We start from the raw sequence: 26,563 nt of genomic DNA, 5'->3' as shown, positions 1-26,563 counted from the left end.
TCCGGCAATGTGTTTGAAAGATAAAAAAAAAAATATAGATCAAATAAAATGAGAAAAGAAAAGAAGAAAAGAGAAAAAATGAAAAATAAAAATGAATAAAGATTGAGATTGTTTAGGAATAGATATACTACAAAAGAATAAAAATAAAAAATGAATCAAAGGTTGAAATTATTTTAAAATAGATATATAATATTACATAAAAATGTATTGCATATTTTAACCATATAAGTTATATGTTGAATTATAATTTTTTTTATGGTTATAGATTCTAAGAGCATGATTAAGCCAAGCTCTTAATTTGAATTCTTAATTCATGATTTGAATTTTTTTTTCTACATTTTTCTGCTAAAAACCGACTCTTATTCTTCTTATTTAAGAACCGGTTTTTAACTTTTTTTTAGTTAAAAGGTAAGAAACGGTTCTTAACGGAATATATCCTAAAAACCCGGTTAATGATGGTCTAATCTCCCTTGATTTAAAGTAGCTTAGATATATATATATTTTGTTCGTCATCGCCATTCATCATGCTCTAATGGTAACTCCTTTTCCATCAGACCCCAAATCACAACGTCACAGCTTCACACACTAATCCCATCAATCTTCTTCCTCCCCGATCCCAATTATTCTATCATGGCTTGCATCAAGGGGGTGGGCAGATCCGCCTCCGTGGCGCTTGCTCCCGATGCTCCTTACATGGCCGCCGGAACCATGGCCGGAGCCGTGGACCTGTCCTTCAGCTCTTCCGCCAATCTCGAGATCTTCAAGCTCGATTTCCAGTCCGACGATCGCGACTTGACGCTGGTCGGGGAAATCCCCAGCTCGGAGCGGTTCCACAGACTCGCGTGGGGCAAAAATGGATCTGGATCCGAGCAATTCTCGTTGGGCCTTATCGCCGGCGGGCTTGTCGATGGAAATATAGATCTGTGGAATCCTCTCTCTTTAATCGGGTGGGTGCTTTTTCGATCATTAATATTTTCTTATGAGCCCTTGTTCAAATTGAATTGATCGCCACGTCGGATTAGTCTAACCGGAACATTGTTGCAGCTCCCAGTCCGCACTCGTTGGACATCTATCGGTTCACAAAGGACCCGTGAGTTTGTTATTTTCTTTTTCTTTTTTTTTTTACAGAATCATCTTGCGGTTTTAACACTCCTCATTTGATGTGTGCGTGCCACCTGTCTCTGTTAATTCAGGTTCGTGGTCTTGAGTTTAATGCAATCGCCCCAAATCTACTCGCCTCTGCGGCTGATGATGGCGAAATTTGCATTTGGGATTTAGCTAAGCCTTCGGAGCCTTCTCATTTTCCACTTCTAAAGGTAAAAAAACAAACCACCAGCTCTCTTACAACTCATGTGAACCTTTTAATTTGTTTGAGTGGAATCCTAGAGCATCTTAAAAACTTTATGCAGGGTAGTGGTTCCGCCACGCAAGGCGAAATCTCATTTATATCGTGGAATAGAAAAGTCCAACAGATATTAGCATCTACCTCCTACAATGGGACTACTGGTGAGATTTTTACGGGTTGATTACCACTTCATACTCTTGTTCTGCTTCTGCTCTTCGTTGACTTTTTTTTCTTTCTGTGTGTTTGTTTCGCGCAGCGATATGGGACTTGAGGAAGCAGAAGCCTATTATTAAGTAAGTATACAGTTTCTCAAAAGTGATATTAGTGAGCCGCTCTATACAGAAACCTTGATCTTGACATTATCAATCAACAGCTTTGCAGATTCAGTTCGTCGCCGGTGCTCGGTTTTACAATGGAACCCTGACATTGCTACTCAGATTATGGTTGCATCAGATGACGACAGCTCACCTACTCTCAAGGTAATGGGAATCATATAATGCCCTTGCTTCATATAGTTTCTTCACGTTTTGGTTCGTTTTAGTAACGTAAGGTAATACATAATCAGCTCTGGGACATGAGGAACACAATGTCACCTGTGCGCGAGTTTACTGGACACCAAAAAGGTATTTTTCCAAACCATTTGCTATGAACACGCTGTTTAACAGTCTTTTTGTCGTCTCATAGTCCTGTTGTCTTCATTCTCCCTAGTGGTGACGCTTCTTATCTTACAGGTGTGATTGCAATGGAGTGGTGTCCGAGTGACAGCTCATATCTTCTTACCTGTGCTAAGGACAACCGAACTATTTGCTGGGACACTAATACAGCAGAGGTATGGATCAGGAACTGATGAAAGATGCATATTTGGTAGCTAAACGTCATTTTGAGTGAACTTGTTCCAACTATTATCAGATTGTGGCTGAGTTACCTGCTGGCAACAATTGGAATTTTGATGTTCATTGGTACCCAAAGATACCTGGAGTTATATCTGCATCTTCATTTGACGGGAAAATTGGCATCTATAATATCGAGGTATCTTGGTAGTTTGCCCTTCAATATTTGTACATTGTTCTGTTGTAGATGAAAATTGACTTACGACGCGTATTAGAAAACGAACCTGTGAATTCAGCCTTATTGACTGTTTTTCTTTCCCAGTATTATTGTAGATTTTTTGTGTCTTTACTGGTGATTAAATGTTAAGTGTTCAGTCTTATGCACTTTAGGTTTGAGAATTACCTTACTAGCAAAACATGTTGGAGTATTGATCTCCCTTTGATAATTTGAAAATATGTTCAACGCTATGTTGCAGGGTTGCAGTCGCTATGGTGCTGAAGAGAATAATTTCAGTACTGGTAATGTCAATTATTTTTAGCATTTATATGTTGGGAGGATAGAATAGCACCAGAACTTACATCACTTCTTATAATCATCTTCATGCAGCTCCTTTAAGAGCACCAAAATGGTATAAGCGCCCGGTTGGTTCATCTTTTGGATTTGGGGGAAAACTTGTATCGTTTCACGCAAAGGCGCCTCCGAAGGGGTCCTCAAGCATTCCGTCTGAGGTAGGTATTTTGTAGTGATGCTATCTTCTGCTATACCCTTTTCTTCGTCACTTTTTTTTTTGACTAAATGTCATGCTCAGGTTTTTTTGCACAGCCTGGTAACTGAACAGAGTTTGGTGAGTCGAACTTCTGAATTTGAAGCCGCCATAGAAAATGGAGATAAGACTTCTCTAAAGAGTTTATGTGGGAAGAAATCTGAAGAGACTGAGTATGCCATCCTTGTGATTGAAAATGTTCATATTCGCCCTTAACAAAGTCACAAGACAACTAAATTCTCTCTTTTTCAATTAACTGATTTCGCAGATCCGAAGAGGAGAAAGAGGCATGGGGCTTGCTGAAAATCATGTTCGAAGAGGAAGGAACGACAAGGGAAAAGTTGATCAGCCATCTTGGCTTTAGTTTACCTTCTGTGGAAGAGGATCATGCAGTAAATGGGCTCTCGTCAGATCTGAATGGCATTGGATTAGAGGATACTGCACCTGAGCCTGTGAAAATTAACGAGGCAGCTGCATTTGCTATGGACAATGGAGAAGACTTTTTCGACAACCTTCCTTCTAAACCAGATACACCCGTATCTACATCCTCCAAAGATTTTATGCCTCCTGACACAGATTCTTCTGCCAAAGTGGAAGAAACTCAAGAAATACCAGAAGAAGAGGAAGAAGGTTCTGACAAAGTATTTGATGATGCCATCCAGCGTGCTTTAGCTGTTGGAAATTACAATGAAGCGGTGGATCAGTGTATATCTGCAAATAAGATGGCTGATGCTTTAGTTATAGCTCATGTTGGTGGTACAGCATTGTGGGAGAGTACTCGTGAGAAATATTTGAAGACGAGTGGTGCACCTTACATGAAGGTATATACATATATTCGTTTTCAACTTGATATGTAGGCAAGTACAATCGACATCCCTGTTTATGGTTGCAAAGCCTCTTAACTAGTGTATGTTAATCTGTTTTCAGATTGTTTCTGCGATGGTGAACAACGATCTCACGAGCCTTATCTATACAAGGTCACTTAAGTTCTGGAAAGAAACTCTTGCTCTCCTCTGTACTGTAAGTTTGTCAAACTCTTGCTTCTCATGTCTTACTTGATCAAAATATATTCTCCTCTCACTTTAGCTCTTCAAACAACGTAAAGTGATACATGAAACTGCTACTTAGTTTTGGCCACTATAAAACCACTTTGTAATGAATGCTGCTTTTATATTGATTGGCAAACAGTTTGCACAAGGAGAACAATGGGCCAGCCTTTGCGATGTCCTTGCCTCAAAGTTGATGGCTGCTGGTAACACTTTGGCTGCAGTTTTCTGCTACATATGCGCAGGCAATGTTGACAGAACAGTAGAAATTTGGTCGAGGAGCCTTGCAAACGATCGCGATGGAAGATCTTATGCCGAGCTTCTTCAAGTGTGTATCACTTACAATGTTTTGTGCATAATTAGTTAGGCTCCTCCGCTCATATTCTTGTGCCCTTTTCTTTTGATAGGATCTTATGGAGAAGACTCTTGTCCTTGCTTTGGCAACTGGCAACAAAAAGTTCAGCGCATCTCTATGTAAACTATTTGAGAGTTATGCTGAAATATTGGCTAGCCAAGGGCTTCTTACAACGGCAATGAAGTACTTGAAAGTTCTTGATTCTGGTGGCTTGTCACCTGAACTTTCCATATTACGTGACCGTATTTCTCTTTCTGCAGAGCCTGGTACGTATGCAGTAGTGTTAGTTCATTTTAAGAGAATGAATTCTGATGACAAAACTACCATCTTATATTGCATCCGCAGAGACTAACACTGCAGCTTCAGGCACTAAGCTTCAAAGCACCATACCGTATAATCAGGTCTCTTTCTTTTATACTCTGCAACTATCTTTACATCGGAGCTTGAAGCTCTGTGGAATCCATAGCTTTTACGGATAACATGCTTAGCCTTTATTCTTCTGTGGTTTAGGAGCCAACTCAGGCGCAACCAAACGTTCTTAGTAACCCATATGATAATCAGTATCGGCAACCATACACTGATTCCTATGGTGGAGGATATGTCCCCTCGGCTTCACATGCAACGATGCAGCAAGCAACCATGTTTATGCCTCACCAAGCTCAGCCAGCTCCGCAGGTTTCTTAAGTTTTGGCGTTGTTGCATTTCCTTTATCTCATACTTCGTGAGACCATCATGCATTAATGGTCACCCTTATCTGGCAATTTTCAGATGTCTAGATTAGGAACTTTTCCGTTTCTGTTATGTTATGTATAGGGTATTGATCCAAGTCTAGACGAAATCTAGATCATATACGTGGTGCTCTGGTCTCTTCTTTTGTGTGAATTTCTGAGTCATATGTTGTCGGGATGGATTATATAGTTCTGTTTATATGACAAAACATAATCTTCAAACCGAACATTTCATCCGCTTAAGTCCATGTAGACCTTTGTTTCAGTTCCATCGTGTAGAATCTATAGCCTAGAGGTCGTGAAAACGTTTGTGATGGGGATGCGTTTTGTTTCTTATATATAGGCTTCATTGGCCAATTTGTTGACTTTGTGTGTGTGTATATGCAGCCGTCTTATCCTCCGGCTCCTGCAAGCAATGCTCAGCCATCCATGAGAACCACTTTTGTTCCTTCAACTCCCCCTGCACTGAAAAACGCAGACCAATATCAGCAGCCAGCCGTTGGTTTTCATTCATTCACAGTATGTGAAACCTTTTTATGACTCATTCTTTTTGATGCTTCCTGCAATTTTAGTTTTAACTAAGCTAACATCTATGTCATCAGGGATCATCCAACAATGCATACCCTGTTCCCCCCGCTCCAAATTCATATGTACCTCCTGGCCCCTCACAAGTTGGGCAAAATCTTAACCCAATGATGCCCCAAGCCGTTGCTCCAGGAGCTGGAGCCATAGGATTTACGCCTATGTCAGCTCCAGGAGTTGCTCCAAGATCTGTTATAGGTTCTGTGCAACCAGCAAGTCCTCCAATGCAACAGGCGACCCCTGCCCCTGCAGCTCCGCCACCAACTGTTCAGACTGCAGATACTTCCAACGTCCCAGGTATTCTACAACGTGCCATTTAGAGCATTTCGGAACTTATAATTGAAATATGAATTAGACCAGATTAGATTATAAACAAAAAAACCTCCATTAGATAGAAAATGCCATTTCTGTTTTGTTTCGGACCTAAATTCAAATGGTCACTTGTAAACTCTGATCCAGCCCACCAGAAACCTGTGGTAGCAACTTTGACAAGGCTATACAATGAAACATCGGAAGCACTGGGAGGCGCACGTGCAAATCCTTCCAAAAAGCGTGAGATAGAAGACAACTCAAAAAAATTAGGTGCTCTGTTTGTGAAACTCAATAGCGGAGATATCTCCAAGAATGCTGCAGACAAACTCGCGCAGCTCTGCCATGCTCTGGACACTCATGACTTCGGTGCAGCCCTTCAGCTACAGGTGAGTCAGTGAAGTGATCTATGGTTACTTCTATTTGGTGTTTTAGCAAAGCGAAAGAAGCAAACAGTGTTTTTTTTCAACTCTGGGAACAGGTACTTCTGACGACAAGCGAATGGGATGAATGCAACTTCTGGCTGTCGACGCTAAAGCGGATGATCAAGGCCAGGCAAAGTGTGCGGTGATTTTCTCATTTCTGGGTTTTGGCAAATTATAAACCCACAGGTGTGACGTGTATCAGATTCATTTTTGACTTTCTTAATTTTCTCTTTTAATACGCAGTTGCTGCTCCAGTCTGTTTTTATTACCCCATTTGTTCTATAGATAAGATAGATGAGATTGCTTGATTGACATTCTCTTGTTTTTGGTTTTACCTTACCGGACGAGTATATTATGTCTCTTTTTCTTTCTACGAATTTGCTATATACTTTATTGTTACAATTATTAATGTTTACGCTTTGGTCAAATTTGAAACATAAAATTTGACATCATTTAAAAAACAGCATGCATCTATGGATGAATAATAGTGAAGTAAAGAGGTGTCTAACGTGAGTATCCTAGAACGCTTTTCTTGAGAAACGTACCTACCGCTGCGTACTCAGCGAAGGCCTTTTGGTCGATCTTGCACCTCTGAAATTCCGGGAAGAACAAGAAGATCCCAGTGGCGAAGACGAATAATATTGTCAGAGTCCGAGCCACTGGTGTTGGAAGACTCCATCTTCTTCTGATGGCCTTCTTGAGGGCGATCTCAGCCATGATGCAGACTCCATGCAGGAGGAAGAAAGACATCAGCCCCCACGACGGCCGTAACCTCCCCAAGTAGAAGAATATGAGCTCGTGCATTATCCCCGAAACCACGAACGTGGCCAACGCCGCAGGAGCGGATGCCCATTTCCTGGGGAGCACCGACAACCTTAGCACCGGCTCGTAGACGGTCGGGCGCAAGATCTCACTGACCATCAGATTCCATCGTTTGCCCCAGAAATCCTGAAGCGATGTGGCGAGGTATGGCTCGTTGAACTGAGGCTCCAGCTCAAGGCTGGATGCGGCTCGTACCAGGGATGCGGTGACCGCTAACATGAGGTCGAGGGAGAAATACATGTTGAAACCATAGAGCAAAAGCACGGCTTTGTTGGGGAGGAGGTGGGTGTAACGGAATGATTGGATGACTAGAAGCAAAGGAAGTGCCTTCACTAGATAAAACAAAGAACCTTCTCTCACGCTGTGCCGCTTTGGCTTAGATTCATTACCAAGCTGCTGAAGCTTGATGGGGAAGCAGGAGACGAGGAGGAAGATAGGGAGAGAGAGAGTGGGTGAGGAGAGAGGACCGTTTCGAAATGCAAATAGATAGAGCTTGAAGTTGGCGAGCCAAGAGATGAAGAAACCAGTGGTCCCGATCATATGCACAGTGGTTAGATGGAGCGGAACCAAAAAGAAAAGGATCATCACTGGAGCCATCAGAATCAGCCTTTTGACTCCCTTGTCAACCAATTTTCCAACACAGAAACAGTAACACAAGGACACCATCACCGAACCCCACGCCTCAGTCAACCGCTTCGCTTCATGGCTCAACGCCCCCACCATCTCTTCTTTCAGAATCGGGACTCTCTTCTCTTGTTAAAATCAGGAGAGAACTTTAAAAGGGAGAAACGTGTCACTGAAACGACCAGAACCACGTTTCTTGATATTATACGGGTTCCCTAGTATTGTCTCCATGGTTTTTTCAAAATAAAAAATGAAAAGGAAATTGACATTGGAGAACTGGCAAGTGGAACATAAGAGCATTATTAGAGTTCCATTATCAGATCCTAAATGGTTTTCTTATTTTTTTAAATACTTTTAATTGTAAAAGTGAATTAAGAGACTGGATTAAGAGATTCAAAAATTTAAGGGTTCTTAAAAAAAAAAAATTAAGTTAAACACCAATTTTTTTTTATTTTTTTTATTAAACTTAAACTTCTTAAAACATAGTACAAGATAACATTCTAAACATTGATTTTAAAATAAAAACATAAAAAATAAAAACGAAAGAATTTGTTTGATGACTTTGTGAGCCATTGCCAGATGATGAGCAGAGAAGAAATTTCTTTACGTCGTCTTCTTTGTAATTGTTGCAACATGATGACTAGAGAAGCAGTTTCCTGATCGCAAGATGGCAGTTGGGGAAACACCATCTCTGTTTTTGGACTGCTTAGACAGTTAAACTTCTTGATGGCGATTGGTTCTTTTAGGGAGAGTCTTGGTTCTAGCCAAGAAGTAGCACCAAGAGTCTTGGCCTTCTCCAATTTATCATCCTGGACATCCACAGCTATTATATCAGAGGCTCCAAAATCCCTCGCTATCTGCAAACAACTGAAGCAACAACCTCAAAGATGGTTAGTTTCTGGTCATACCAAATCAAGTAATAAAACAACAATGACACATATAAGTAACATACCTTGAGCCAACACCACCGATTCCAATAACAGCAATAGAATCTCCACGACGGATCTCAGCAGCATGAGCCATAGCACCATACGCTGTAAAAACAGCACAGCCTAGAATGGCAGAGACTCTGGTAGAGGAGCTAAGCCATGAGCTGGTGTGATGCAGTACTCAGCCATCCCTCCCATACCGTACATATACACCGGTGAATCTGCCGGAAAGCAAGAAATGTAAAACAATCATGCTTCTCCCTAACATGCCACAAAAGCCTAATCAAATTTAACCTTTTTTACCATCATGACACAAAAACAGACGAGTTTCACCATCGTAAAGAGTTCCTTTAGCTCTATTATAAGCAAAGAAGTCTTCACAAAGATCATCATGGCCCTGTATCCAAGTAAAGAGTATCAGCTAAAAACTGAGAATCCAATGAAAGGTCTACACTTTCCACCTCACCTTAGCACAATAAGAACAGGTTCCACATGGCATAATGAAAGCTCCAACTACACGAGAACCAATTGAAAATCTGAAACAAAAAAGGTTTGAGACATTCAGGATTTGTAATATGAAAAAAAAAAATATGATTCCAATTAAAATAGTTTGAGAAACCTTTGGATGATCTTGTGATCAGTAAGAGGACCATGTTCAACGACTTCACCAGTGATCTCATGACCAATAGCACAAGGACTAGAGAATGGCATCTCTCCTTTCATCACATGTAGATCAGAGTGGCATACTCCACAAGCTGCCACATACCAAATTGAAAAATAAAAATCAAAAGTTTTTTTTTTTAATTACTTCAAAACGAATCAAGCCATGAGGATATATGTAATTAATTACCTTTGGTTTTGATGAGAATCTCATTCACTTTTGGTCGGGGAATGTGAAATTCTTTGATTGTTAGAGGCTGATTTGGCTCGCGATACACAGCTCTGCGCATGTATCCGCCGGAGCTCACGTGATACCCAGCGATGGATGACGGAGACAGCGGTGGAGGGAGTTGACGATCATCGCCGGAAGCCCCGGTTTGCAGAGATCTAACGTAGGGAGAAGGTAGAAGAAGCCGCCATGGGAGAGGGAGTGGAGAGAGACAGAGAGGAAGAGAGGAAGGCGAAGAGACGGCTCTTCCGGTGCCAAATTAAGAGACGCCTCTTCGGTTTATTTGTCTTTTTGATTTTCTTTTAAATCAAATTAAACATAAGATACCTCTAGATACGGGCGATAATGATGCTCTTAGGTCACTAGTGAGGGTTTTGAACTTGAATTTTTCATATTAAGTCGCATATAATATTTAAATATATATATTATCAAGATCATGAGAAATACATCAAAAAATAGTTTATTATTATTTTTAATTTATTATATTTTAAAAAATTCTCTAACCTTGAGCCGACGTACTTGTGCCCCGTCTGTTTTCTTATTTTCCTTTAGTAATTTACCTAATCAAATGTTGTAACGCCTATTCAAAGATCAGACCAGAGCTGGACAAAAAAACCTGAATCCGAAGAACCAAACCGAACTCGAATCCGAAAAAGTAGTATTAAACCTGAACTGAAATTGATTAAAATATCCGAACGGGTTCAAAATTTTGGTATCTAGAGAATCGAACCTGATCCGAACCGAAGTATTTTGGGTACCCGAATGTATTCGAAATAGATTTATATACCTAAATATATTAATTATTTTAGTTTAATGTATATTAAAAACATCCAAAATATATAAGATACTTTTAAGTTATCAAAAATATTTGAAAATATATACAAGTAGTCAAAAATAAATGTCTAAGATAGCTAAAATATACTCAAAAAACCAAAAATACTTGAAATATCTATTGATTCTCTATCCAAGTATTCAAACCAAACCAATTTATATGTTAACTTTAGGTATTTTGACATATGTTATTCAAATTTTTAGGTAATATATTATTTTGTTTATAGATTTTGAGTTATTTAAAGTATATAATGAATTTAATTTTTTTAAAAAAAATTAAATGGGTTATCCGAACCCGAACCGAACCCGTAAAGATCTGAATCGAACCCGAACCGAAATTTAGAAATACCCAAATGGAACTGAAATATTTTACCCTGAAAACTCAAAATCCGAATAAATCCGAACCGAACCCGAATGGTTAGCCAAACACCCGTAAATCAGACGGTGTGAAAAAGAAAAGACGTGTGCCCCCATGCTAACAATTAAATAAGCTCATTAATAAAACAATCTTTATATATAAAGTAGACTTCTTCCCTTCTTCCGACAAGTGGCAGGGGGGTTTGCTGCCACGTGTCCTCTTCCATTTCCTTTGAAAATTCACTACTTTGTTAATCAAAAAATTATCCATGTAACTTAAATAAAAAATCACATATTTATGATAAATTAATAAATAAAAAAAGACAAAAAGACAGACATTTCTATTAGTTTGAATATGATTTAATTTGATAGGTAGTGTTGAACTGAGAATTTTTGTTATTTAATCATTCTCGCACTAACCATCATCATATGAAGTTTGATAATCTATTTTTATCACTAAAATTAAAGATAAATAAAGTAATACAAATATATTTTAATATTTAATTTATTGACAACTAAAATAACATAAAATTTTACTATTTTCTATTATTTTAGTTACAAATTATATATTTATTTTGCAATTAAAAATCATAAATTAACCAAACTAATAAGAAAAAACTAAAGCAAAACACATTATTTAAACATAAAATCTCTTGAATCACAGAGAAAAATAAAATGTCATAATAACACTAACACAATAAAGGTCCGGAGTTGAAAAGAGATCAAGAACAAAGACTAACTTACTTCACCTTACTATATAGTGTTTTGGCCAGAACAGATAGAGGTTAGAAAATGATAGGAAGATAAAAATCTGAGATAAAGTAATCCCCGAACACAAAAGAGCATGATCAAGCACCAATGCAAAGAATCAAAAAAGTGGGTTGGAGAAAGAATAATCACCAGAAGGCCAAAACCACCACGAAGCATGAATACATATGCCTAAAGTACCGAAAGCACAACTACCAACTAAGAGGTGAGAAACACCTCATAAACTAAAAAAGCACATACAAGGCATCCATGCCAGCGAAGAGCCACAACGTTCTTGATAAAAGGGACCAAAGCTCCAAAACTAATTTTGCACGCCTATACCAAGGGAAACAGAAGAAGAAGAAAAACAACCTGAAGGAGGGAGAACAGAAGCCAATCATCGAGAAACTAGAGTCCAAGCTTGAGACCAGAAATAACCTTCCAAGCTCACAAAGCATACACGAAAAATAAAGCACTATCCAAACTTAGAGTGGCAAACATGGCGAAACTGAGAGACACGAGAGATGCGAGCAGCGATGAAAGCTGCAACGAGATGAGAGAGCATATAGGAAAAGAAAAACAAAACGAAATCGGCAAACTGTGAAGCCGTCTTTGAGTTATGAAAGAGAGCATAGAAGTCTGATCACCAAAAACCAAATCTTGAAACCTAAGACGAGCATAGACTACCGATGGAAAACCAACGACAAGGAAGACAATATCAAAGATGAATAAACTCTGACTCAATCCATGGATATGCAGTCTTTAACATCAGCTTAAATCTAAGAAAAAAAAAGAAAACCCAATATTAACCGGAACAGCCTACAAAACCGTGAGAAACAACCGCACAAGTGGGAACTCATAAACAAGATCTACAACAAATATTAGATAATAACACAGGGAAAGAATGCGAGGAAGAACAAGCACGGAGATGAGTCTTTTTCGGTGATGGTGAGAAGCACTGTACGCTGGAAAGGTAAACGAAATACATAGATGGTGACAACTAAATGTCAAAATATAGAGAGAGGAAAAAACATCTTAAAGGAATAATGTTCAAAAATATGAAAAAAATACAATATGCTTTATATCATAGACTCATTGCACCACTAACAAGTACACACAACAATACATTAGTGAGAAAACAAACATAAAATATATTAACCTACCACCTACTACTATATAACACAAATAAAAAACCAAATGTTCTTAACAGACGTAATTATATTATCAATAAAGTCATGATTAACAACAGTAAAATAATATTTCGCGCGAAGGGCGGACACCCCTCTAGTAGTAATATAAACATTGATATGAAACCAAGTCTCTCAAAGAAAATATGAAAATAATATACTTTTTTTACCTGTTTATGTCCTGGAGTTGTTAAACTATATGCAATAGTTTTTTTATTCAACACCCACTTTTTACCTTTTAACTATCATGATCACTTTCTCTTTCTTTCAACTAATCATTCAATATTTATTTAACATTTGTATCCTACAATGGTTTATTTAAAAAAAAATTCAACACCCTCTTTAACTATTTTTATTGCAATTTTTTTCCTATTTTTGTATATATAGAAAAATTTATACTTATACTTTTTTTGTAACACATAATATTTACTTATACAAAAAAATTTGTATCATAAAATAATATAAAATAATAATACAAAAATATGTTGATATAAAAATAAATAAAAATATTTTATTTTGAAACTAAATAAACCAAATCTCCATTTATAAAATATAAAAAATGATGAATTTTGATATAAATATATTTATTTAAAAAATTATGTATTATAAAATAATTGATCTATAAAAATTGGAACTAAACTTTCATCTACCAATTACTTCATCAGTTTCGAATTAGATGTCGTTTTAGAACAAAATTTTCGTTTCAAAATTAGTGTCGTTTTATGATTTTAATGTAAAATTTATTGACTTTTTATTCTAATCTATTTTTCTATTAGTTGCAATCTGGTTAGGTGTATTGATAATAATGTTTTTATCTAATAAATAAATAAACTTAAAAAATTTATTAATCTGTGTGTCCAAGTGTAGAACGACAAGTAAAATTAAACGGAGGGAGTATAATTTAATAGGTGACCAATTATTGAAAAAATTGTCCACAACATTAATATGGGCCCCATTTATGCCCTTTCAACGGTGTTGAATATATTCAACCGATATTAATCCACATAGATCTTTTGATTTCTTCAACACCACCACTGTATTCAGCAGTTGAATACCTTATTCAACGTGCTCATCGCACTTAGCCTTGGTAATTAAATGTGTGGCGAATCATGGAAGCCACAACTGGGCACATAAAAATGGGACCCATCACATAATAATGAATAATATTTAAGTATTCCCCAGTTACAGACACGTAAACCTAAAGGATTGATTGCCTTTGGATCAATCATAACTCATAAGACCATGATTAAACCGGTAAAAATCTCGCTCTAAGAACCCCGAATTAATCATTCTCTTAGAGTAGAGTTTTTATCGAAAGTTAAAAAACTGTTTTTTAACTTTTAACTAAAAAAGATAATAACTGATTCTTAAAATTCTTATTTAATAACCGGTTTTTAGTTTTTTTAGTTAAAAGTTAAAAAACAGTTTTTTGACATCCGCTAAAAACACCATTCTAAGAAACATGGGTTAATCATGCTCTAACCCCCACAATGTTTAGATGTGAAACAATGTTTATCAGGATCCAATGAATACAAAAAAAACCATGCATGTACGTGCGTAATAAGAGTGCACATAAGAATTGGGGTGAGAGCCATTTAGAAACTACAAATATGCACATAATAAAGCCAAAGAGCATGATCCGGTCATTAATTTCTCACAAAGAGGCACAAAGTTTCTATAGATTCAAAGAGTATAATTGTATGTAGGTGGAAAGAGAGGAAATGAGCGGTGTATAAGAGAGCATTTACGTTGCCCCCACGCTGAGCGTACGAAAGCAACATCTCCAATTCAATGCGCCCGGTTCTCTCGGTGTCTTTCTAACATTTCGATTTCTGGTATATGTGAAAAAGATTTAAGATAAATGATTTGGTTACCTATGTCAATAAAGTTGACTTATTTTTTCTCTCACACATTCGTTTAGAATTGTAGAGTTAAGCATGTTTGGATTGAGTGGTGAAAGAATAGCTGACCTATCGGGAAGTGATTCGCGATACCGTGCGAGTGAGACCAAAACACGGGGATAAGTCATGTGGTGATTGCAGAGTCAGTAAACAACACTTTAGGACCTTTGGAACATTAATACACCGAACCGTTGGAACGAGATGTTCAGGAAGCCGCGAAAGCGGGCATGGATGGCCCATTAACCGTGGGCAGACCGGGCGTTACAGTCTTGTGCATATGGAAAACTATCTTAACCTTTGGTTCTTATAAACATGCCCATATGGTGTGGAGAGTGTAAGCCCATCTTACGTAGTGCTGTGAAATCTAAAATAGTTTTGACTGAGAGTTTGCGTAAGAGGACGTAGTAGACTTCAGGTCTGTTAAGCCTTAAGATCAGCATAATTAGAGCCCAACAGAAACGACGAACATGAGAGGAGTTGTGTGCGTGTTTCTCCGTCTAGGGTGTTACAGCGATTACGGACTGAGGGGAATACTATTATGCACGTGTATGTATACATCAGAAAATATAGTAGTATGTACATAATCTTACGGCCCTTTTTTTTTTTTTGGGGGGGGGGGGGGGGGGGGGGGGGGGGGGGGTTGTTACATACAAAAGCCTAGTAAATAATCCACCTGGTCGGGTCGGGTCATGAGGAGTGTGGTGAGACTAGTGGTCATTTCTCGAAAATTCTCTGGCCTGGCGCGAGCATTGCGAAGGGATCATATCTGGATTTTCTCCGCACAAAATCATCCCACTTAGGACCAAAGTGGGATCTCCACTCGTGTCGGGTTGTGTAATGGGGCAGGTATTGCTTCAGCCCTAAACCTGCTGCTTCACTGAATTCAAGTATCCTTTGGTTCCGCTTTACAATTTGGTCGACTCCATCTTTCCCCGTCGACCCCGGAACAGCCGATGTAAGGATCGCCACCAAGTAGAATATCTCTTCCTCCTCCGGTGTCACCGCTGAACTTCTATTGTCCCACCTGACCAAATGCATAATAAGATTTAGGTATGAATTGCTTTTCTTTGTTAGATCATGCCATTGTATTTCATCTTCTATATTTTCTTTATACAGTAACTTGTTGTTCCAAAAGTATAACTTTATATATTTTATTATAGAATCATACTATTGGAGCAAAAAATACTATATGATGGAATTATTTTATTTTATAGAAAAATATTGAAGAAAAAATAGAGTTGGATTGGAATTACTATATGATGGAATTATTTTACTTTATACAGTAACTTTTGTTCCAAACAATCATTGTTTCTTACTTTGACTTGTTGACTGGGTAGACTATGACTGGCCCGTTGCTTGTATCGGTTAGGATGTTTCCGAACACACCTTTAGCAAATTCATTGACTCTGCTCCTTGGCACTAGCAGATTCAGCCATGGATGTGGAACTTCCCACTGCCCTTTCGACCGCAGCTTCATCTCAGAGACATGTACCCTGTCCAAGAATTCTTGGTACGTTACCTCCGATGAAAACAGTGTCGACGAGATGTAGCTTAGTTCAGATAATGATTCCTTCACTTCCTGGATGACGGAAAAAAAAGTCAGTTTCCAGTTCTGTATATGTATACTTCTACTCTGTTTGTTTTTTTTTAACTCACCTGGTTCATTACATCTTTCCCGTCTTCATCCAGCTTAAAGTACTTGGCCACTTCCAGACAGTAGAGATTCCTACCATCAGATTTGAATTGGCTGGCCTCTACAGGGTCTTCTGGTGTGAAGGATAACCTCCAGCTGTCCAGCAGTCCCGTCCTGTTTATTATCACAAAACCTTCGATGTAATCGAATTTGTCATCATCTGACGAAATCAGGCGCTCTTGGTCCCTCGCAAAAGCTGCAAAATCCAGGTACAACATTCTCATCCATTTGACCTGCCCATTATTACCACAGAGCTATCTATTTATATGACACATACTATTATTAATATTTTTTTAGAGGACTAAGTAGTTTCTTGTTTACCATGGTTGGTGCTGGTTCCAATGCTATTCTTGCCCTTGTTATGATGCCAAACTGACCTAACCCACCAAGAACTCCATGAAACAGGTCGCTGTTCTGTCTCTCTGAACAGTTTAAAATCTCACCTTTTCCTGCAACAACCTTTTTAGTGAGTACTTCTTTTTTTTTTTGAGGGTTTTAATTTTAATAGTCACCACTCTGAACTAACCTGTGACAACCTCCAGTTGATGAACATTGCTGATCTGCGGCCCGTGTCGGAATGCCTGGCCGCTGATTCCAGCATTGGACAGAGTACCACCAACAGTTAAATGTAGGTAGTCCGTCCATGATTTTGGTGCAAGCCCGTACTTTAGGGTCTCGTGCAAAATGTTTATCCACAGCTCACCACCAGACACATCAACGAACGGAGTAGGACCACCACCCACGCCGTGGACCTGCAGCTTCTGAGGCTGTAGTGATTCCATGTGGATAACAATTCCATGTCTAGTCTGTGCTTGGCCTTGGAGTGAATGTCCACGGCCTCTCGCTGCCACCGTGAGCTGTGAATGAGGCCCCATCATCCATATGTGTCGTATCACCGAGGCGATGTCGCTTACGGATTTGGGATGCAAGACCGCCAAAGCAAGCAGCTGGTACCGGTTTCCAAAATCTTTGGAGGCGGGATGGACATGTTCGAACTCCAAGTGGCCTACTAGGGGAAGGGCTTTCAACGAAGAGATGCCGCTAGAGAAGCAGCAAGCTAACTTAAAGGCTATGCAGCTGAGTAGTAGTAAGATGGTGAAACTTCTTACTATAATCATGTTTCTTTTTCTGAGGAAGCATGCATGTAGATACTTCATATGGCCTTCTTGATTTCTGATAGGCAGAAGAGTATTGAAACAAAAGGTTGAAAAGCTAATGCGATTCTGAATGGCGGAGGCAACCAATATTTTTTGGTTGTGAGAATCCGGATGGGGACTTGGCTGTCTACAATGGGTTATATATATAGCTTTAGAAGCCATAAAGGAGAAGGTGCCTAGTTGAAGGGAAAAAGTGACAAGAAAGAAAGAGATCTCACGAATCTTTTTTTTTTAATTTTATCTTTTCATAACAGTTACACGCACAATCTTGGCTTTTTAGGCAGACAAGATCATACCATAACACTTTTTACTTTGAAACTTACCATTTGAAGCACTCCTTTTTTATCCTCTTATCCCATACATACATTACATGTTTCCAGTCTTTATTCAGGCTTTTGACTAGGATGAAACGCAGAAGGATTGGTCTGTGAGAAAAAAGAATGGCATATCACTGAACTGAAGAGGGGTCAGCAGACGTGGAACGAAAGAAATCCTTGTGGGAAAATGAGGAGGCAATTTCAGTCATTGATGGGACCCGACAACACAATCCTTTGTAAGGCAAAAAACTGAACGATAGCACAAACCAAAGAAACCAATGAGTGAGTCTTTCTGTTACTGATTTAAGGCATCCCCTTGCAGCTAGCTGACAAAAAAAAAACACTAACTGAATCATCTCTTATATTCATAAATTATTGTGCTTGACATTATTATGAGATTAGCTTTAAATTGTGTTTAATTTACTTTTGCTAAACATCCGGCATGTGGATAACAGAGAGGGACTCAGTGCTTCCTCAAACATAATCATCTCGGAAAATCTCATTTTTATTTGTCTTTTGTTGGGGGGTTAATTTTTCCCATTTGTTTTAATTATTACTCTCTCTCTCTCTCTCTTTCTCTCTCTCTCTCTCTCTCTCTCTCTCTCTCTCTCTCTTTGGTACATAGTTTACATTCAGTTTCGGATCACCATCTTTGGGTTACGCTACCACCACCGAGATCGTTATAATATGGTAGTAACGAGAAAGGTTTAATCTTATGGAAGGATCAAAACAGGAAGAGAGAGAGAGAGAGAGACTGGTGACAAAAAGTGGCCTAGTGAAGATTGTGTCCACCACATTAGAAATCTCGGGTGTGACAGAGATTGTGTTGACCAGTCCATTTTAGAAGTTGGGCTCATATCAACTAACTGTTGCAGTGGTGGGCATGGTGTGAACTGAAAACGGAGTTGGTGGAAATGGTTGGTCTCTAGAAGGAGAAGCGATCAGAGAGCATTAGCGAGAGAGTCGTGGGGCACAGCTTGTCCCAAAGCAAATCTTGGTCCTAATTTAAATATAATATATATATGTGCCTTCGAACATTTGTCAGCCAAAGGTTCGAAGGGACGGCTGTGGTAGTGTGTGTGATTGAAGTGGACTGGTCCACGCAGACTGTGACGCGTCTGCTGACAAATCAGCTTAAACTCTTATTGGTGCTTCCTTCAAACCTTCACGTGGCTTTGTCCCCATTATCATATTTTTTTCAGCAAAAACAAATTAAGAAAAGTATGTGTGCGCGCGTCTTTCCACCGTTTATAAAAAATCATCGTTATTGTGAGTATATGATTATGTTTTGTCATATAGAGTAGGAGGATCCGCGTCTTACTTCCTTTGAAAAACACAAATCACGAGTTTTGTGTGATCATAATCTCCCGAGTTCCACTCCCACTCACGCGTAAGTCAAAATAGGCTCACGAAGCCTTCTTGGATCTAAATGGAGAATTCTTTCAGCCCACTAAAGTAGAGTCGAACTTGGGCTAGCATATGATTGGGAATCAACGGTTTGAACACAGTACTGAGCATTGCAGACAACAGTTGAAGCAGAAGTATGATCAAATCCGGGATGCAATATATATATCTTGACGAGCCTTTTCACACATTTCAAATGATGATACAAACAAACAAAAATGAAATAAAAGAAGCCACAAATTAAAGAAGACCAATCACTGTCTCTCGTGTGTTCAGATCCCATGTATTTGCTAAAAAAAAAATGGTTCTGTTTCAGATTGTGTCAGAGATTTAAATAATCTAGTTTTTTTTTTTGCATCAGAAGAGCAGCCTTCTCCTCCTACGCAGCGAGGCGGACCTGTTAAGAGCAGCCATATGGCGTATGGTCTCACCAACCAGATCTTTGAAAACAAGCCGTTCGATGACGAGAACCGCCTCCGACGTCTCCACCTGAAAATCTCGCCAAGGATCCTCCGATAGATCTCTCCCGAGGACCCCGCACACGTACCCCACAAGGTCCGCTGCTTCCTCCTCCTCAGCTGGCGAGGAGCTTTTCTTTCTTAGCTTCTGAAACTCGGACCAGGTCAGCTGCAGCATCTCGTCAGCGTCTCCAACCATTCTCCCCCTCCTCCTTATCCGCCCAACAATCTCCTGAACCGCGTCGAAGGTGAGCCTTCTCTCGTGAGCGGAGGCGCGTTCGCTGCTCTTGAGGAGGTATTGCTGCTTTTCCTCGAGCAGCGAGAAGATGTCGGATTCTTGCGGTAGGCAATTGGAGGCTCTGAGGATGTCGGAGATGTAGTCGTATTCAGAGTCCGAAGATGATGACATGAAGGATTCATCTTCCAGTAGTAGTTCTGTCATAACATGCAAAACTAAGAGATAGATAGATAGATACATACAAAGAGGAGAGAGTGGAAGGTTTTAGAGTATGTTTTATACCAGTGAAGTGAAGGGTGCGTTTCGTGACCGGGGATGGAGAAGAGTCCTCTTGGTAAAGGGAGGCATCAAGAACCGAGACTGGACTCGGCTGTGAATCTCCCGCAGCCGCAGCCGCAGCCTCAGACGCAGCCATTTCGGCAATGCTGTTTAGAAGCTTGTCGCATCTCTCCAGTAGATTTTTCCCATGTTTGTTAAACTCTTCATGGTCTTCTTCAATCGGTCGTCCTCGGCTGCGGTTCCTTGTGTGGACATGTTCGGCTCTCCAGGAATCCTTGAGCGTCGGTCTCCTGTTAGGAGTCTTGACGCTGTTTTCACTTCTCTTTGCTTTGCTTAGATCTGGCTTGGAAGCTACAGATCTGATGGGAGATTGAGAGATGATGACGTTCCTGTTTGTTGAAGAAGAAGAGTGCAACAGTCCTTTGAGCCTAAGAGCTTCGAGAAGCTGCTTAAGGGTTTCAAGATCAGACTCGGATCCACGACTCATCACTTGCCTTGGCTCCGGGAAGAAATCTGCTGTATCGAAAAAACTCTTTCGCCTTAGCGGGACTGGAGTAGAAGAAGCTTTTGATGGCTCCTTCGTGGAGTGGTGATCTTCTTCAGCTCCTTGGGTGCTGCTCTGCGGGTTTTGAAAGTTCAACCTGTCCACAAATCTACTGATGACCCTCGACTCGGATGCAGATCGCTGAAGAGGCTGCTGCTGCTGCGAATCAGGCAATGCCTCCAATCCCATGAGCCTTGCGATCACGCTGGGCGATCCAGACCCCACATCAGCGTGGATCTGTCTGGGTTTGAGGCTTCCCTTGGCATCCACCACGGCTCTACTATCCAGCGAGAGTCTAGGAGCTTCTTTGGAGAACCTCCTGGGAGATACTACTTGTTGTTTAAACTCTGGGGGAGCCGGAGACCGGAGCTGTGGGGTGGAATAGACACTGTGGCTCCCTGACTCCAGTGAAGGTTCAGTCTTCAAAGAAGGGGAGGAGGAGGAGGAGAGACGTTTGGGCAGGGAAAATCGTTTGGGGGAGAGAAGATGAGGACGATCGAAGATGTTGAAGAAGCCGGCCATGCAACCACCAATGTGCTTCTCCACATCTCCCTCTTTCACCATCCTTGTCTCCATTTTCAACACATTCTTCAGTTTCTTTCTTTCTTTCTTCTTTATATTAGTATCACTCACTCACTAGTCACCACTCACCACGACTTTCTCTGTCTTTAAAAGGAGGATGGTACCAAATCTATTATTAATATGACTCTTGTACCCTTCTCCTCTACTCTTATTTCCCACTTACATCCTCCATTCAACGTCCTTCTGCTATTATATTATTAACATCTTCTGATACTCTCCCAAATTAATAATTCAACAACTATGTACTTTCTATAATGTTTTAATAACTTCTCTACTTAACACTTTCTCTCATCTAAACATCATTTACTAGTAGCTTTCGTCCATTTTTAATTGTCGGAGTTGGAACAGAAGACAAGGAGAGATGGAAGGGGCCTATGGGGAAATGGAGAAAATGTGGACCCCACTGTTTGACCGACATTGACTGGCACTTTTCGAGATGACACGTGGAATGCATAAGTATGACCGTTACCAAAACACCACGACGGCTGCCCGGGAGCTTTGGTTGGTATGGACAAGAAATTCGGCGATTGCGTCAAAGCTTTCGCGTCCAGACGTAATAGTTGAGTTTGCATTGCTTCTCTTAAAATAATTTGCACAGGAAAACGTTAACTTGAAGATACTATATGTGTATGTAGGGAAATGGTGACGACCACTTACTTACTCGAGATGTACAAATTATGAGACAACGGACATCTTACTAATCCTACCAATTTAATTTAAATAACCCAAAACCCAATGAATATAGATTGAAAATTAATTTTTGGTAGAAAAAATGATGATGAAGCGGGAAGAGAAAGGGGTTTGGACGATTTGAGCATGTGAGTGGAGCTAAAGTAATAATGCATGTTTCAATGTTTTTTTTTTTTTTCAAAAATCACGAGGTAAGGTCAGTATTGAAATCAAAATATTCGTTCATGTGTATTGTGGTGCTCTGAGTCTGACCACAGATGCAGATTTTTGTAACGTGCATCTTCCGGCTTCTCAATTATTTACTTATTTTACTTCACCAACAACTATGAAACACTTTTTGAGATAAGCTTAACTCGCCTCCAAATCACATTACAAACTTTGTTATTTATTTGATTGGATAGTTAACAGGAGAGAGGCACTCAATTACCTAAAATATTTTTTAAGAAAAATATCATCAACTTTGATGATTCTTTTGACCACTAAAAAAGTGGATGACAGATATTCAAAGGTTGTCAGAAAGCCAAATAATCAGACTCGAGGGTGTTTTACTTAATCCTTGAAACATATACTACTATTTACTCGAGGAATCTTTAGGAATGCTCTAAAAACTATCTTAAGCTATGGAATAAACGACCTACTTAGCAGCATCCTTATTATTTTGCAATATGGATCCCAAATATCAAAGGGAGTGGGGGAGTTCCTACTGTTACATACGCAGCAACAGGTAAAAAGTATATTGAAAGTTTGGAAATACAGAAAATGAGAAGAGCCATAAAGTAGTGATAAATAATAAAAGAGTGGAGCGGAGGCATGTGCCTCTGGGTTCCATTATCGACCCACGATAATAATCATAGATTATTACTAATCATCTAAAAATGGGTATGACAGTATTTTGAACCTCGAAACTAGTGTTGCATCCTCTCTCTTGTGTGTCTATGGTATTATGGGGATGTGGACAATAAGTAAAAAGAAAAGGGAGACACACTCAACGGTAGTTACCAAAAAAAAAAAAAAAAAAAAAAAAAAAGACACACTCAACGGTCTTCAAGATCTGCCAACTTTCTTCTTCTTTACCCCTCCAACTATGCACACACTCCATTACTCAGATTCCCTCTTGTTCCAATCTCTATGCAAAACAAGACTTAAGAAAAAAAACAACGATGAGAAGCTCAAACTCTGATTGCTCGGATGCCAGATTCGAATCTCATACATACAAAATATTCTACTGCTTAGCTTACATACTTGCAACTTAACCATTCTACACAATCCAAAGCTCTGTACGATTTTTCTACTACGACGATATAGATCATCACACATGTTAAAACTTTGGGTCCCATGTAAACTAGTCTTAACACCGAAACTAGCCCCGCCTATATTAATGTAAACCCATGGATCAAAGCATAAAGCATCTGCAGCCATCTCCCCCATCTGGTCCTTGAAACCACCGGTCCCATCCCAAGTTCAAAGGCCCATTGGTCCTGCCCATAACATCTGTCAGCCATTTGATTCCAAATGTAAACACTTGAGAGTCTAAAAAAAAACAACTCACAGTGGCAAGAGAGGGTCGGGTGCTTTCTCGATGAGACAGAGCAGCCTGTGAAACCAAGACAAAATAATACAAGTTGATCACCAAATCAACACACAAGTTTTTTGCTTGCAAAAGAAAAAAACAAACATAGGCTGAGTTTCTCCCTCCCCTTACTCCTCACACACGGTTGGTACGGTATCAGTCTGCCCGAGCTCTTCCAACTCTTTCTGGCATAAAAGAAGAAATCTAGTTTACTATCAAATGTTCGCAATGAGGTGAGGCTAGAGATGTTAGACACAAAGGAGAATTTTGGGAAATTCTAAGGAAGTGATCTCTACATTTCGCAAAACTAAGGATCTGCTGAGAATAATCTCAGCAGAAAACTCAAGATCTGAGGTGGCACAATTAAAGAGTTGATATCTCCCCGGTTAGAGAGGATCATCGGATATTACCTCCAAGAATCTGACTTCCTCTTCGACGCGGCCAAGCTCAGCAAGGATCCTGTGCTTCCCCCGTGCATCACCATCTTCCAGTTCCATCTCAGCAGGGGCTACTACGATCCTTTTGATTACCCGATTCGCATATCCTCAGATCTGACAAGACTCTCAGCGCCAGAGAGAGACAACCACCGTACAAGTTTGAATTTTCGCTAATGGACTTTTAATCTCTCAAGGCCCAAAACTATAATAATCGGTCGGTTATTGATTGCCACGTGTCGGATGAGCCTTTTATTAAAGAGATCCCAGCCTCAGGCCCGATGGGCCTCGTTAGAGAGAAATGGAAGAATACTCAGCGTCGGCGACCACCGTTTCGTTCGACCGTCCGATACCGTTGCTCCGGGGACCCATACCTGCCGGGGGATCGGAATCAGGTCAATACGTTCTAGCCTTCCGATCCCTGGATTCATGGGCTGCCGCTTACAAGCGTTGCGAAGCCCAAATCAAGGAGCAGTGCGAGGAAGGTGCCAGAATTGGGTGCGCCGTCTCCGCGTCCAACAACTGTAAGCCTCCGTGGTGGCGGAGCTTAGGCGGCGCGGTCGTGGACATGAGGGAACGAGAAAAATGCGAAGAGCGGGAATTCAAGGAATGCTTGGTTGCGGCCAAGGACAAGTGCTCGGGATTCGCCAAAGAAAAGTGCTCTGCTGCGTTTCTAGACGCACGAATCGCGGTGGAGACGGAGGTTGAGGGATTGATCTGGCTAGCGTCAATGCCGGAGGACAGCAGCTGGTGGTTGGGTTCACTGGTTCAGGCAAGATGCAAAACCAGCCGCAGAGCCAGAGATCTTCTTCTGAAACAACAAAAGCAATCGCATGCTACTTATTAGACTCTAATGTGAAGCGTTTTTCGCCTTTTTGTTATGTATGAGCACAAACGGTTACTAAACTGTTTAGATTCAAAAGCTCTAATTGTTGGGATTTTCTTGGATATGTTAAAAGCTTGTGTGCTGCTCAAATTTGCATTACATGTTTTGTGTCAAAATCTTGAATGTGATAAAAGCTTTTATGGTTCTTCTATTTAGTTAAACCATGTTTCCCTTCATCAACTTATGCAGACACTCTTGCTTCCACTGCAGAAGCCAATTTAAACATCACGTTTATGGTACTAAAGATTTCTTCACGGATGCACTTCTGAAATTTAGTTCAAGACTGATATGCTCAAATTTACCTTTGAAATATTCAATTTCAGAGTGCTAGATTGCATTTAGGGACCGAATCCACATAATTTATATATTCACACAATATATTTGAGTTTCAAATTAAGCTAGATAGTAATGATTGTAATGCAGTAAACCAATAAGCAAATAGATAAAAAGGCATACTAATTAGTTGGTATATAAGATGATCATAGGATTAATTGACAAAGGGAGAAGCGCAAGGGTGTGAGTGGGAATGCAAGGGTCTTCCTAACTTCAAGTGTTGATTGGGTCTTGCCGGACACAAACTTTGCTACGACTTTTGCATTAATGAAGGAGCCGCTCAAGGCGTCTGCGTCTCACCCCGCCTCTAGCTCCCAGGCTTGTCTCTGTGGCAAGCCCGGCTGCTCCTAATTTATATTATGTATTTTACATTGGCCATGTTCATTTGTACATCTTGAAGATGCATCCAGATGGTCTATCTAGATGTCTTATCCAGATGTTCAATCTGGGTGTTGTTCGTTTCTTCATTTCGTCTATGCATCCAGATGAATCATCTGAATACAACTATGTTCCTTTGCTTTTTTATATTTTTAACTTGCATCTGCATCCGGGTGGACTTGTTAGAAATGACTAAAATATATATATATTTTTAAAATGTGCGAGAAAATAGAATTTTTAGGGTTTTGGAGGAAAATAATTTTTAGGGAATAAATGTGTTTTAACGAAAAAGTACGATTTTGCGTTTTTGGCGGGAAAATGTGATTTTCCGGTTTTGGCGGGAAAATGTGTTTTTCTGTTTTGGCGGGAAAATGTGTTTTTCTGTTTTGGCGGGAAAATGTGTTTTCCTGTTTTAGCGGAAAAATTTGTTTTTCCGGTTTTGGCAGGAAAATATGATTTTCTGGTTTTGGCAGAAAAATGTGTTTTCCGGTTTTGGCGGGAAAATGTGGTTTTCTGGTTTTGGCGGAAAAATGTGTTTTCCCGGTTTTGGCGGAAAAATGCGATTTTCTGATTTGGCGTGAAAATGCATTTTTTCCGTTTTTGGCGGGAAAATGTGTGTTTTGCGGTTTTTACGGAAATGTGTTTTTACGTTTTTGCCGTGAAAATGAGTTTTTCTGGTTTTAGCGAGAAAATTTGTTTTTCCGGTTTTGGTGGAAAAATGTATTTTGTGATTTTGGCGACAAAGTGTGTTTTTACGGTTTGGGCGGGAAAATATGTTTTTCGGTTTTTGTGCGGTTTTACGCTTTTGGGAGGAAAGTGTGTTTTTAACGTTTTGGCCGAAAAATGTGGTTTTACTGGTTTGGCCGAAAAATGTGGTTTTACTGGTTTGGGTGAAAAGTGGCGTTTTTATGGAAATGTGCGTTTTTACG

At 39.8% G+C, this 26,563-nt stretch overlaps 5 protein-coding genes, 1 long non-coding RNA gene and 1 pseudogene across 6 annotated transcripts; 3 read left to right on the top strand and 4 right to left on the bottom strand.

Moving 5' to 3' along the window:
• Positions 1-514: 514 nt before the first annotated feature.
• On the top strand, positions 515-6,789 carry LOC106415283 (protein transport protein SEC31 homolog B-like). The gene is made up of 22 exons (XM_013855939.3): positions 515-947; positions 1,045-1,090; positions 1,194-1,316; positions 1,410-1,506; positions 1,602-1,638; positions 1,719-1,824; positions 1,911-1,968; positions 2,077-2,174; positions 2,255-2,374; positions 2,652-2,694; positions 2,783-2,904; positions 2,985-3,112; positions 3,208-3,760; positions 3,867-3,959; positions 4,128-4,313; positions 4,393-4,606; positions 4,686-4,741; positions 4,851-5,015; positions 5,456-5,587; positions 5,671-5,947; positions 6,110-6,348; positions 6,441-6,789. Exons 1-22 carry the CDS (start codon positions 631-633, stop codon positions 6,528-6,530), a joined length of 3,300 nt encoding a protein of 1,099 aa, XP_013711393.2. The 5' UTR covers positions 515-630; the 3' UTR covers positions 6,531-6,789.
• Positions 6,774-8,174, bottom strand: LOC106415285 (acyl-CoA--sterol O-acyltransferase 1). The gene has a single exon (XM_013855940.3). The coding sequence runs from the start codon at positions 7,927-7,929 to the stop codon at positions 6,889-6,891; it is 1,041 nt and encodes a 346-aa protein (XP_013711394.1). The 5' UTR covers positions 7,930-8,174; the 3' UTR covers positions 6,774-6,888.
• Positions 8,175-8,255: 81 nt separating this feature from the next.
• On the bottom strand, positions 8,256-9,907 carry LOC106413402 (annotated as a pseudogene).
• A 5,404-nt stretch (positions 9,908-15,311) lies between these two features.
• On the bottom strand, positions 15,312-17,623 carry LOC106415860 (cytokinin dehydrogenase 6; the record flags this gene model as incomplete). Its single annotated transcript, NM_001316280.1, is given in 5 exon segments — positions 15,312-15,695; positions 15,988-16,250; positions 16,328-16,597; positions 16,686-16,823; positions 16,901-17,623. Coding segments are annotated over 5 exon segments (1,629 nt in total). The 5' UTR covers positions 17,522-17,623.
• On the top strand, positions 16,361-22,385 carry LOC111208742. The gene is made up of 5 exons (XR_002660651.2): positions 16,361-16,573; positions 16,770-16,830; positions 16,907-17,459; positions 17,545-21,902; positions 21,979-22,385. It is a non-coding gene; the product is annotated as an uncharacterized LOC111208742 (long non-coding RNA).
• An 807-nt stretch (positions 22,386-23,192) lies between these two features.
• On the bottom strand, positions 23,193-24,253 carry LOC106415923 (guanine nucleotide-binding protein subunit gamma 1). Its single transcript, XM_013856736.3, has 4 exons — positions 24,014-24,253; positions 23,736-23,788; positions 23,583-23,627; positions 23,193-23,511 (listed from the first exon to the last, which is right to left on the bottom strand). The coding sequence occupies exons 1-4, from the start codon at positions 24,098-24,100 to the stop codon at positions 23,427-23,429; spliced, it is 270 nt and encodes an 89-aa protein (XP_013712190.1). The 5' UTR covers positions 24,101-24,253; the 3' UTR covers positions 23,193-23,426.
• A 65-nt stretch (positions 24,254-24,318) lies between these two features.
• Positions 24,319-25,068, top strand: LOC106415922. The gene has a single exon (XM_013856735.3). It carries the CDS (start codon positions 24,339-24,341, stop codon positions 24,882-24,884), a length of 546 nt encoding a protein of 181 aa, XP_013712189.1. The 5' UTR covers positions 24,319-24,338; the 3' UTR covers positions 24,885-25,068.
• Positions 25,069-26,563: the final 1,495 nt, after the last annotated feature.

Source organism: Brassica napus, chromosome C8 (assembly GCF_020379485.1).
Source record: "Brassica napus cultivar Da-Ae chromosome C8, Da-Ae, whole genome shotgun sequence".
Lineage (NCBI taxonomy): Eukaryota > Viridiplantae > Streptophyta > Magnoliopsida > Brassicales > Brassicaceae > Brassica > Brassica napus.
This window is presented reverse-complemented; position numbering and strand designations above follow the sequence as displayed.

Excerpts from the sequence above, each read along its gene's own strand:
- LOC106415283 (XM_013855939.3), top strand. The coding sequence starts at position 631 with ATGGCTTGCATCAAGGGGGTGGGCAGATCCGCCTCCGTGGCGCTTGCT. Across the intron at positions 2,375-2,651 it reads TTGGCATCTATAATATCGAG|GGTTGCAGTCGCTATGGTGC; the intron begins GTATCTTGGTAG and ends GCTATGTTGCAG. Across the intron at positions 3,113-3,207 it reads AAGAAATCTGAAGAGACTGA|ATCCGAAGAGGAGAAAGAGG; the intron begins GTATGCCATCCT and ends CTGATTTCGCAG.
- LOC106415285 (XM_013855940.3), bottom strand. The coding sequence starts at position 7,929 with ATGGTGGGGGCGTTGAGCCATGAAGCGAAGCGGTTGACTGAGGCGTGG.
- LOC106415923 (XM_013856736.3), bottom strand. The coding sequence starts at position 24,100 with ATGGAACTGGAAGATGGTGATGCACGGGGGAAGCACAGGATCCTTGCT. Across the intron at positions 23,789-24,013 it reads AGGAAGTCAGATTCTTGGAG|AAAGAGTTGGAAGAGCTCGG; the intron begins GTAATATCCGAT and ends CTTTTATGCCAG. Across the intron at positions 23,512-23,582 it reads CCCGACCCTCTCTTGCCACT|GACCAATGGGCCTTTGAACT; the intron begins GTGAGTTGTTTT and ends TGTTATGGGCAG.
- LOC106415922 (XM_013856735.3), top strand. The coding sequence starts at position 24,339 with ATGGAAGAATACTCAGCGTCGGCGACCACCGTTTCGTTCGACCGTCCG.